We start from the raw sequence: 11,680 nt of genomic DNA, 5'->3' as shown, positions 1-11,680 counted from the left end.
GGTTTTGAAAGGGATCTAAACCTTCATACTTTAGTGCATGAGCCAGCTTCTAACTAACTGAGGTCAGGAGGAAACTTGCTCCATGGGCAGGTTTTCCCATTCCTGCAGGCTGCAGTGTTCTTTGCACCTTGCTCGGAAGCATCTGGTTCTGGCCAGAGCCAGAGACAGGATACCAGCTTAGATTGTCCCCTGGTCCAAGTTTGTATGACAAGTCCTGCGATTAGTATCATACCTGCTTTACAGCAAGAGAAACTGAGATTAACAGACTGGGTGACTCGCCCAAGACCAGCCAGATGCAGAGTCAGGAACAGAACCCAGCAGAATGATGCCTCCCAGCCCTCTATTCTAACCACTAGGCCAGACTGCCACAGTTACTCTAGGAACTCCAGCGTCAGCAGCAGTTGAGGTTGTGTCAGCAGGGATGGGGCGGGAGGTGTGAGAGGCGTGGGATGCGGCTTGCTCTCCTGTAGCCATGGTGGCTCTGGAGTGGGGGGCTCATAGGCCTGGGAGGCGCACAGAGAGCACATGCCACTTCTCTGAATGCAGTCCTGCTCACCTCTCCCTCATCATCCAGGAGTTCAAACAAGGACTGGGAGCCAGGAGATCTGGCCTCTCCTCCCTGAGTCTGCTACCAACTCTGTGAGTGACCTTGGGCACGTCACTTAGGGGACGTCTACCCTGCAAAAAACACCCTGCAGCGGCTAGTCTCTAAGCCTGCAGGCTGGGGCTCACAGTATGGTGCTCAGCATAGCTGCGTAGATGTTCCCACTGGGGCTCTGAAACCTGGGGAATGGGGGGCTTTCAGACCCCGAGCTCCAGCCCAAGCGGGAACGCCTGCACGGCTCCATTTAGTGCCTTAGCGTCAGCCTGCGTCTGTAGGCTCGGGCTGTGAAACCTGCGGCGGCAGGCTTTTGTTGGGTGTTTTTTGCAGCGTAAACATAAGCTGGTCTCTCTGCATCTCAGTTCCCCATCTGCACTCCAGGGATAATAGCACGTCTCTGCTCCCAGGGGTGTTGTGAGGGTAAACTCCTTGAGGCCTGTGGGTGAAGCAGAGCCAAAGATGTACCCAGACAGGTTGTTGCAAAGGGTTACGGTTACAGCAGAGGGACCGTACCTGCAAGACAGCCCCACAGAACAACTGGGAGTTGCACAGGATGCTCCGATGAGTCTGCACCACCTCCTTCAGCCAGCAGGGGGGATTCTAGTTTCGTGATAAAATCTGGTCCCCAGACTGAAGAGTATTTTTGCAGCAAGGAAGGGAAAGGATGATAGTAAGACGTAACCGCAGCTCTTGTAGGCCAGACCTGCGCTAGCTTTAATTCAACTGGCATGGCTGAAACCAGCAGCCAAGGCACAGAGGCCTGGACTTCCACTCCAGCTGTATAAACTCTAGAAGAGAGGGGGGAAATCTGTGTTTTCTAGATAAAATATCCAGAACCGGTAAGGGAAGAAGTTTTATTTTCAAGCTTCTGAGAAGCTGCAAACAATGGGGCATTCACACGGAAGAACTGAAAGAAGGCAGAATGTGTTGGTAAGAGAAAATTTGTTATTCATGAAACAAACTATCCAATCCCCCACCACCTGGGTTTTTTTTTTAATTATCACCATTATGGCATTTCAACATTGGATACACTGGGGATTTATGCATTTCATGGATTTGAAGGATTTTTGCAGAAGTTTTTGTTTTGGTGCATGGAAAACGCGTTCCTTTCCAACGCTGCTCCTTCCGGCAGGCTCATGTTGAAATGTCAGGCAGCCAGTAAGTAAAAGGATGTTTCTTTACGATCTCTACTCACCACCTGTGACGGTCACTTGTCTGCACGAGGCTGCCTGAGTGCTTCTTGAAGAGCTGCAGGTGCTCAGTGAATCTCAGAGCAGCTCCTCCTGAACTCAGACTCGCCACTGACAGCAATGGAGTGGCACTCCCTAACTCCAGCAAAGAATTTGGCCCTTGGTGTTGCGTTTCTAACCAAGTAGATATCTTGGCCAACAGCCATCTGTATATGTAGGGGCTTGGTTGCCACCAGTAAGGATGCAGAGTACAACAACGGCATTGTCCCATGAAGAGCAGAGAGAAGGAGATTCATAGATTCCAAGGCCAAAAGGAACTACTGTGATCAAACACTTTTCACTCCACCTGCCACGGCCACAGGGGGATTTGAACCACTGCCCTCTAGCATTGCAAGCAGGAGCCAAGTCCCAATGCCACCTCATATAGATACAAGACTGCTCTCAGCAGCCACTGGCTAGGGTGTCCCTGAATATCCTACTGCATGGCTCAGCATGAATTCACAGCAAGTCGGGCCCTCTGGTGAAGCGAATGGGAGCAGCATTGCCTCCAGGCCTGGAGCCCTACCAGCAACAACTGGTTTTCTATAACGGATGAAAGGGTGAGGTCTGGTGCCTCTGTTCTAGAAGCAGGGGATTTGTTTTGCTGGCAGGAAGAGGACAGTAGTTACAACAACATAAATGATGAGCAACTAAAGGCTGGTTTTACATCTCGGCAGCACAGCCTTCCCCTTAGCACCACGAGGCAACGACCGTTCAGCCCTGACCCGGAGGGAAGAGCACCACTTACTGAGTCACTAACCCCACCTCCGACAGCCCTTTGGCTTTCCCTTGCCCTCTTGCAAGTGTCCATCACAAAGAATGACGCGAAGAGAAACCCGGCCCCAAGAGGAGATATAAGTGGTTCTCAATTGCCTATTCTTCCTGGTTTTTCCAGGAGATGGTAGCAGCTGTAGAAAGTCCATTTCATTCTCCGACCAGCCTGTTGAGCTCAGGTTGAAAGAACGATGGAGAGAGAGCTAGTTCAAACCCATGGAATATCAGGGGATCTAAGATTTCCTAGACTACTTGCCACTATGGCTACCATGCCCAGCCTTTCGGGAGCTAGATGGCTTTCTTTCCAGCACCTGCTGGGATAGGAAGCCAATATTGCATGTCAATGAACAGTCCTGGGAAAGCAGCAGACATGATCAGGTGGTGCAGTTGCAACCCACACACCTCCTGGGTGTGGTGTTCTGTCCCATCTAGTGGTACCAAGACCACTTAAAGAAAGAGATAAAATGAGTCTGCTCCACAGCCTTAGCTAATAGCCAGGGGGCTTTTAGCTCATGCAGTAGAGGCTCATGGACTAAGCTCCAGAGGGGTGCCAGCTTCAATCCTACCAATCAGGGTCCGTCAGCGTTACACAGTGCGAGAGATTTCCTAGCAGACAAGAAGCATTTTCATGATCCGGGAGCCTCTTCTTACCCTATTACCCTCTTCTTTCACTGCCCTGTCCTTCCAAATTCCTAACATACAGACCCGTCGGAGCCGAGACCTCCACTGTGGAAATGTCCCACAAAGTGTTATTCAGAACAAAGGAGCAAATTCTGTCGATACCACTCAGTTGATTTCAGGACTGTATCTGACCCTCAGTATTTGCTACCTGGAAGAGTAGTAGAGTGGGCCATGAACACAAGAGAAGTCCCTCTCCAATCCCCACAGAGAAGGATGGGATGCAATGGAAAGCAAGCCCCAGCACTGCCTGCTTCACCCAACGGCAGAACCAAGAAATCAGAAGGCAAGGAGTTTCCATGAAATCAGTGTTGCTTACTGGCTAGTATGGAGGTGGTGGTACAATCCCAGGTGCTCAGCACCCATGGGGAGAGCACCATACATGGCTTCCTACTGACCCTATGTGTCCCAGTCCTTTGAGTGCAGAGAGAACAGCTTCTCCCAGCAGGTGACCAAGTTTTCCACCGTTCGCGCTATCTCCTTCAGCTGCTTTCTCCTGTTGCCCTGGCCTCTGTGTCGCGGTTTCTCTGTAGCTGTTGACAGACTCTTCTGTTAGCATGCAAAGAAAGAAAACAGTCACGGCAATGAAAACCATGGCCTAGATACAAACACCAAACAGGACAGAGACCAGTTCAGGGCTGTTCGTACCCCGGGGGAGTACTGGAAAATGAGGGTCCCCAAGCATGCATGTAACCCACAGGTAACGGTGGGACCTGTATCACACACACTTCCCAGTGGGTTGCATGCACTCTGCTGGAAACCTGGACACTCATCCCAATGGGCACATGCACATCTGGCAGTACAGGAGAGAAGCCACCTGTGAGGGGTGGTGTTGTTCCATCGAGCATCACTCTCCAGAGAGGGTGGGTGCGTTCCAACCTGGTGGAACTTCCCAAGGTAAAACTTCCAATGATGGGGATGGGGCATGGAGGTGTTTCTCTCTCTATATATATTTCAACAACAGCCTAAAATCCTCATAAATAATCCCAGCGTTGGATATTGGCTAATTAATGCAGACCACACACATCTAGTATGGAGGAAAGTCGCCTGGCAAGTGGAGAAGATACAAGATCTGTTCCCCAGATGACTTGAAATGGTTCCCTCCCCCAGGTATAGGTCTCCATTCATAGGTGCTCTGATAGACTATTCAGACCAGTCAGCCACATTCCCCAGTGAGACGACACTAAATAAATTAATTTCTCTGACAAATTGAATGGAGGAGGGGCGGAGCCAGGGATTCCCTGAGACTGCCAGGTAACCTGAGCTCATCGGCAGACTCTTGCACAAGGGCATCAAACATGAATGGATTCCCTCAGCTTGGGCTTTCCCCCACGACTCTCCCAGGTGAGGAGCATCCGTTAATGAACCCTACACAAGTGCCAGATAGGGAGAGGGTGGCTATCAGCTTGGAGTTTCCCTAAGGTTCTCCCGCAGGAGAAGGCTAAGGGAATTCATTTCAGACACAACGGAACAGCTCAGTGACAGTTCAAAGGCATCATTCCAGGGCAGACGCTGGATCTTGCCCCAGGTCTGCATGTGATGCTCAACAAAGACAAAGTGGGTGAGGTAATATCTTTGATTGGACCAACGTCTGGTGGTGAAAGAGACAAGCTTTCGAGCTTGCATGCACAGACCTGAAGAAGAGCTCAAAAACTTGTCTCTTTCACCACCGGATGCTGGTCCCACAAAAGATATCACCTCGCCCACCTTGTCTCTCTAGCATCCAGGGACCAACAGGGCCACAACACTTAAACGTCTTCACGAATGACATTTTTGAAAGGGCTGGAGAGCCCTGGAAAGGCTGCTGCTTTCTGCAGCTGTGTTTCTGTAACCCACACACCTCCTGGGTGTGGTGTTGTCCCACCGAGTGGCACCGACACTACTTAGAGAGAGAGATTAAGGAGTCACTGCTACAGCCTTAGCTAAGGGCCGTTTGGCTTTTAGCTCATGCAGTAGAGGTTCATGCACTAAGCTCCAGAGGTCCCAGGTTCGATCCTGCCTGCCAGCTACCGGGCTCTGTTGGTTTTACACTTCTATGCTGGAGTCTTGCTGGAACGTGCATGGTGCAGTCTGGTGCAAGGGGGCAGGTTCCTCTATAGGGATCAGCCTTCTGGGAGATCCGCTCCATGGACCAGCTGCTGGGAATGGCACAGACTCTGGAGGAAGATCACTTTCCTTTTCCTTGCATTTATTTTCTGAGCGGATCAGAGCCCAGGAGTCCCAAGGGCTAAACCTCCACTGGGAGTACTCCTTTGGACTGGGATGCCAGGTGAAAAGCTTGGGAGCTAATCAGACTCACTGAGCTCAAATTTCAGTTGGGAAGAGGTGCCGGACAGCTGCACCCCAGACTCAAATGATGGCCCAGATCTTGGACAATCAGGACTGTGGGAAAGGATTTGCCCACTGCCCTGTACCCCCCACCCATGGCTGCTGTTTTTTGCACTGTCCCAGCTGCATGGCAGAAGAGAAAAGCAAGCCCCAACCTTGTAGATTTTCTTGCAGTTCTGTTTGGTCACAGACTCCGTGTTGCTGACCACCTGCATCACAGCCACCACTTCAGGATGCCTCTGTGGGCCTCTTACCATGTCCCTGAGAGACATGCTCATGGTGGAGATAGACAGCAGGATTTTCTGCTCCTGAACAAAGAAGGATGCAAAATCCAGATGAGCAGAGCCAACTCGAGCAGAAAACACTAGGATTAGTGGATGAGCCAGTGCTAGCTTAATACGAGCTCGGGGTCCCAGATTCTTAGATCACTGGAGTAAAGAGTGCCCTAAAATATAGTCGTTGGCCACCCCTGCCCCCCCCATTCCCTTCCCCCACTCTGTGCCGTAATGCCCACTAGAATACAGCTGAGGGAAGCTGTTCTGCTGACCGCTTGGGGAACAAGGCATGAGGCAGTGTCACCGGGGAAGCGACACCAGCGTGACCTGCCGCCCACCCACCTGCACTGCCATGTTAGCATTGCTGCTGCCCAGCAGGAGCCACCCCAGCCGCTAAAGAGACCCGCAGCCTTTCCCTCAAAGGGCAGGTCATGGGCACGTCCATTTCCCTTTTTTGAGGATCCCCCCTCACACACACACACACACTTCCCCTTGTTTGAATACAAAAGAAAAAGCCCTCGGTTATTAGCTACACAAAAGCTGGGGGGCAGGAACTCAGAACAGAGCAAACAGCAAAATCCTCAAGTGTTAGCAGCAAACGGTGCGAAAGGTGGGGTGACCAGATGTCCCGATTTTATAGGGACAGTCCCTCTATTTGGGGCTTTGTCTTATATAGGCGCCTATTACCCCCCGCCCGGTCCCGATTGTTCACACTTGCTGTCTGGGCACCCTAGTGAAAGGGGCACATATCACAGTGAACTGGCTAGTGCGTCTATGCTCTACTGCCTCCTCCTGGGTGGAATCGTAACTGCTCCAATAGTTAATGGCGGTTCGGAGTCCCAGGGGTTTGGAGTTCGGTAGCCACGGAGCTCTGAGGGGCCCTGGTGTACAGCCCAGTGACAACACTGGCTGCGGACTTGTCACACCAGGGTCAAAGTGAGACGGGAACTTCTGTGAGTCTCAGACACTCGTGGCTGGGCTTTGTCTAGCGAGGGGAGTGTGTCGAACTGGCTAGAGAGCAAGCGTCAGTCACGGCCCTCTGCTGAGTGCGATAAGAATGATTTGGCCGTGTCCCTGCTGCCACGAAATGCTGAGTGGCCCTGGCATTAGTCACTGGGTGGCCACTCACACATTCCCACAACAACTGGCTTTCCGGTACTTCCGGGAATGGCGTGGGCCCACCCCATCGGCGCGACCTTGTGCACGTGGGGCACAGGAAATCGCTCTGCGGGCTCCATTTTGAAGAGCGCGCCGCTCCATTCCCGCTGGGGTGACCTTGCACACATGGCGGGCATGAGGTCACGTTGCACAGATGACGCCATTTTGAAGAGCATGCCGTTCCAGCCTTGCCACGTGACCTCGCATGCACCGGGTATGCAAGGTCACAGCAAGGACGGGTGGAGCGGTGCGCTCTCCAAAATGTCAGCCCTGTCCAATACTTGACAAAACCACATCTGGTTTTGTCTCAGTCCTGGACAGGGAACAAACCACCCAAGAAGAGGACTCTGCAGCTTAAAACCAGACAAACGGCCTGCCTCCATGCACTGCAGGATGGCCTGATGTGTGACCCAGTATTGTACAGACTCACATCTCAGCCTCCATGCTTTTTCTCACACACAAACACACACCCGTTCAATGGCAAAACCTGTGTGAAAACAGGAAGAGAACGCAGATCACCCTGTTCCACATACACAGACAGGGCTCATTGAGCTAAAGGGAAGTACTGGCTGTTAGCTAGCAGTACAGGGCTGATGACACACAGTTGAGCAGTCCTGATTTCATCTAGTACAGGATGCTGGTGTACAACCCCACACCCCCACCAAAGTACATTGCAGAGAAAGCATTTGTCTAGAAGCCAGCATTTACCTTGTTAGAGAGGCAGGCTAGGCCAGCTCTCCCCCTCCTTGGGGTTCCAGCAGATCCCGTCAAGTTTTTCTGTGTAAAATACAAGGATTACAAGCTGCTCAGCTTTGGGCCTTTCCCCACGGCTCCCCTGAAGTTACTGTCCCGCGCTCTGTGCATAGCGCAGGCTTTGTGCACTGGGGAGAAGAGATCCACTGAACTGAGCAGAGCACCCCATGAAGCTCTATGGCTGGCTTGAGAGTGGGGAGAGTGCTCCTTACAAAAATCTCCTGGCACTTTTCATGGGGCGGGGAGTTTGCTGTTGCCTTGGCAGCTGCATTCCAGTGGCGCTCTGGGCGTGCGCTTCCCATTCTCAGGGAACACTGTTATATTCCAGCAATGCCTAAAGGCCCAGGTAGGGTGGAGGCCCGATTCTGCTGGGCGCTGTACCCACATCAGTGAAGCCACAGTCCCTGCTCCAAAGGACCGAGGCAGCCTAAGACAACCTGTGCCACATGGCCAGATAGCTACATTTTTATACCCGCCCACCTGCCGGGGACCGTCCACTCACCAGGTTCTGGAGCTCATCGAAGATCACGGCTTGGTACTGCCGCAGGATTTCCACAATGCTGCACTTTGCCTTGCCCTTGCTCAGCACCGATACGAGCAGCAGCAGAACAGCACAAAGGAGAGTCCTGGGGAGAATCTAGATGGGAAAGAACAACTCAGCTTCCGCATTGTACACTAGTGCCCGACCTGCCTTCCCTGTGCCACAGAGGCTGAAAGGAAGCTGGTTTCTCTTGTGTGGTTTAAAAGCAGGACAGGGAGAGGTCAGCATGGACTCAGACTCCAGAAGTGCATATGGGGAGCTCCTATATAAGAAGTGGAAAGCATTAAGGGTGCATTGGACTGCAGTATAAATAAGGTATCCTCCGGGAATATGTGTCCCTGGGTCAGCTAACCAGGTTGTGCAGCATTCCCAGCAGATTTGGGCTTTATCAGACCAGGGGAGAGGAAACTCCAAAGCTGAGAGGCCATCCTGGAGGACCTGCTGCTAGCACTTCCTTCTCCCTTTAGAGCAAAGAAGCTTCCGTTTCACCCCAGCTTGCAGCTCTGGCAGCATGGGAGCGATGCAGTCTTAAGTAGGATGGTCCTAGGACATTTCAGGGTCAGATCCAAAGACTTCATTTAGAATTAATGGCAAGAGCATCTCCATCCTTGGAGAGGTGTTTTTATGTGTTCAAACAAAACTGGGGGCAGCTGTCACAATGGTGCATAGGAACAGAGGAGGCCTGAATAGGCAGAAGAATGGCTGCTGTGTGGGAAGCCTATTTTGTCACATTTTAAAAAGGTGCTGAATATAAAATACAGGAGCAATAAAATCCGGTGAGACGTGGTCTCTTGTGCAATTGTTCTGCACTAGGTAGTTCTGCGTCTGCTCCAGTTTTTCAAAAGGGTCCTTTAATCCAGGTGCTCAGTGGTCTCCCACAGGAATGAAACAGACGCTCTTGATGGCTAAATGAGGGGGGAAATAGCCTATGCAGCTCTCTGCTTTCATTGGTGCAGCACGGATCCCTAGTCAAACCTTCAGGCTTCATGCTTTCCACGCAGTACTGAAACCAGCTGTGACATAGCCCTGAAGCCAAAGCTTTGATATCTGAGACTGTTGAGTGGCTGGAGTAAATAAATTTTATCTTAATGCTTGTCCTGTCTTTGAAAAATCCATGATCCTCAGACATGTCAAGGGATGGTCTAGGTTTACTTCCTTCTGCCCCAGCGCAGGGAGTGGAATTGCTATTTGGGTGTGGCAGAATCTTCTCAGATACGCCAGTTCCACACCTTTGTTTTCTCTGTACATTTCCCCAAGAGAAGGGAGATATCACTCCAGAGCAAACTTCAAAACAGCACAGAAGATATAAATAATGCTCAAAGCCATTCATCAAAATGCCAGCTTCGCTGCAAACGGAATATCCCTTTCCACACAGACACCGGCCAAAGTCTAAGGGTTGCTAGTCTGGAAGGCTTCCCCCAGAGGAAAGAAGGCCATGCCACTTCACTGGAACTATTAAGTAAAGGACTCTTTCCATAAATATCAAATTCCGGAACAGAGCAACACTTGCACCATTTCCAAGCAGCTGGGACGGGTACTACATTTTCAGTACTTAATATGTGAAGAAACACAGTCTGCCATTAAAAAGACAGGCTGGCTACACTCTCAAAGGCCATGACCCGCGATTCTCACAACTCATGTGACCAGCCTGGTGGAGGGGCGCACTTAAGAGATACGCCCTTGTGGAAGGAAGACTCTAATGAACAAATCATGAGAACTGTTTTCTCTTAGTAACTGGCACTGTTCAGAGGTGGGAAAAGTTGTTACAGTTAATTCACATGCCCGGGGATTACTAATTCTCTCTCCATGACCGTGTGAAGGCTTTGTCCCTGGCCCCCCTTACACACACACCCCGCCCCCAACATTTCAAAATCGGCCTCACTTAATGTTTGTCAGTAGCATCCAGGAAAAGTTCATTCTGGGTTTAGAAGTCACCTGGTCCCATGGAAGGACCAGGGCTTATCTGTAAGGTTAAGAACAGGTCTGTGAAGGGCACAGGCAGCTAGGTCGAAAAATTCAGCCTGTTAAATTGTGCTTTGCATACGCCTGAAGGGGCTAGTTTCTTCTTTCCCGGCTTTAATCCTCTAGCAAACACTGACAGATAAGGGAAATCACCAGTATGGACAGCAGTTCCTGGTGGCTCATGCGTTAACCTCAGCGGCACAGAACCTGCTCCGGCAGAAATCACTTTGCCCCCCCAGTGTCCTGACTTGCACCGCCCTGATAAGTCTGCCCGGGGGTGTGGGCCCTGTAGCTTTGGGTAGCTTGGAGGGCAGCAGGGGTCTGGCTGGCTCTGCCTGAAACCTCGCAGAGAAGCACGAAGGCAAGCCCCAAGGAAATCGGTTTCCACCCAGGGCTCCCCGCAGTGTCTACGCCCGCCCACGCTCCCCGAGCCAGCCGGCTCCAGCCAGGAGCCAGCACCAGGGCTGCGGGGAGGGGGGGATCCTGCCCTTTCCAGAAACAAGCAGCCGCTGCTGAAAAGAGGGAACATTTACAGGAAAGTCTGGCCCGCGGGACGCGGGGTTTCTCGCTTGGACGGGAACCGTCCCCGGGGGCCGGTGCTGAGAGGGAATTTCCAGTTTCCTTCTCCTGGATCTAGCTGGAATCGGTGCTTCTCCTATGCGGGGGCGGGGGACCCCCACATGGTCCCAAACGACCCTCTCAGCCCCCTCCCCCAGCAAACTTCCAGGTATCAGCTGCCGCGGGCTAGGATCAAGTCGCCCCCCTCCCTCTTCCCCCGACGGGGACACTCACCATTTATCGCTCGCGGTGCCGATCCCCACTTCTGCAAATGCCCGGGGAGGGAGGCGAGGTGCCCAGCTGCATGGTCCCTTCCCGCCCCTCCAAGCTCCAGGATGCCTGGCGCGGGGGGCCCGTCTCAACCTGTGCCCCTGCCTCCCCTCCGAGCCCCGGCCGCTTCCTCCCCTGCTCCAGCTGGGTCCCAGCATTTGAACTTGGCTCCAGGATCTAGGAGGAGGAGTGGGAGGGGATAAAGCACTGGCGGCTTTAGTCCCACCCTCCCCATCCCCAGATCCTGCCTGACCGAGTTATCCCAGGGGGAGACCGGCACCTGCCCTCCCAGAGCTGGAGGAAGGGAAAAGGGGGCGGGGAGGAGGTGTGGGGGGAGGTGAATCAGCCTCTTAAAGCTTCGACAGGGGGGTAGGATCACGGCAGGAGATTATAACTTGTCTAGAGAGGAGATGGAGAAGCAAGTCTGGGCCTGGGAATGGAGGGTCAGGTCAGACCGCTCTGCTTTACAGTGCAAACTGCTGGGAATCAAGTCCCAGTGGGTGGAGGGTCAGATTTTCAGTGTGCCCCAGAAGTACCTGGTTGAAGAAGGTGC

General features: G+C 52.4%; 1 protein-coding gene across 1 annotated transcript; it reads right to left on the bottom strand.

Annotated features, from left to right (window-relative positions):
• Window positions 1-1,494: 1,494 nt before the first annotated feature.
• On the bottom strand, window positions 1,495-9,953 carry C13H20orf204 (chromosome 13 C20orf204 homolog). Its single transcript, XM_078848290.1, has 5 exons — window positions 9,939-9,953; window positions 8,299-8,433; window positions 7,752-7,820; window positions 5,766-5,918; window positions 1,495-3,831 (listed from the first exon to the last, which is right to left on the bottom strand). The coding sequence occupies exons 1-5, from the start codon at window positions 9,951-9,953 to the stop codon at window positions 3,682-3,684; spliced, it is 522 nt and encodes a 173-aa protein (XP_078704416.1). The 3' UTR covers window positions 1,495-3,681.
• Window positions 9,954-11,680: the final 1,727 nt, after the last annotated feature.

This window comes from Lepidochelys kempii, chromosome 13, assembly GCF_965140285.1.
Source record: "Lepidochelys kempii isolate rLepKem1 chromosome 13, rLepKem1.hap1, whole genome shotgun sequence".
In the NCBI taxonomy this organism is placed as follows: domain Eukaryota; kingdom Metazoa; phylum Chordata; order Testudines; family Cheloniidae; genus Lepidochelys; species Lepidochelys kempii.
Note: the sequence above shows the minus strand (reverse complement) of the source record. Positions and strands in the feature narration are given on the sequence as shown.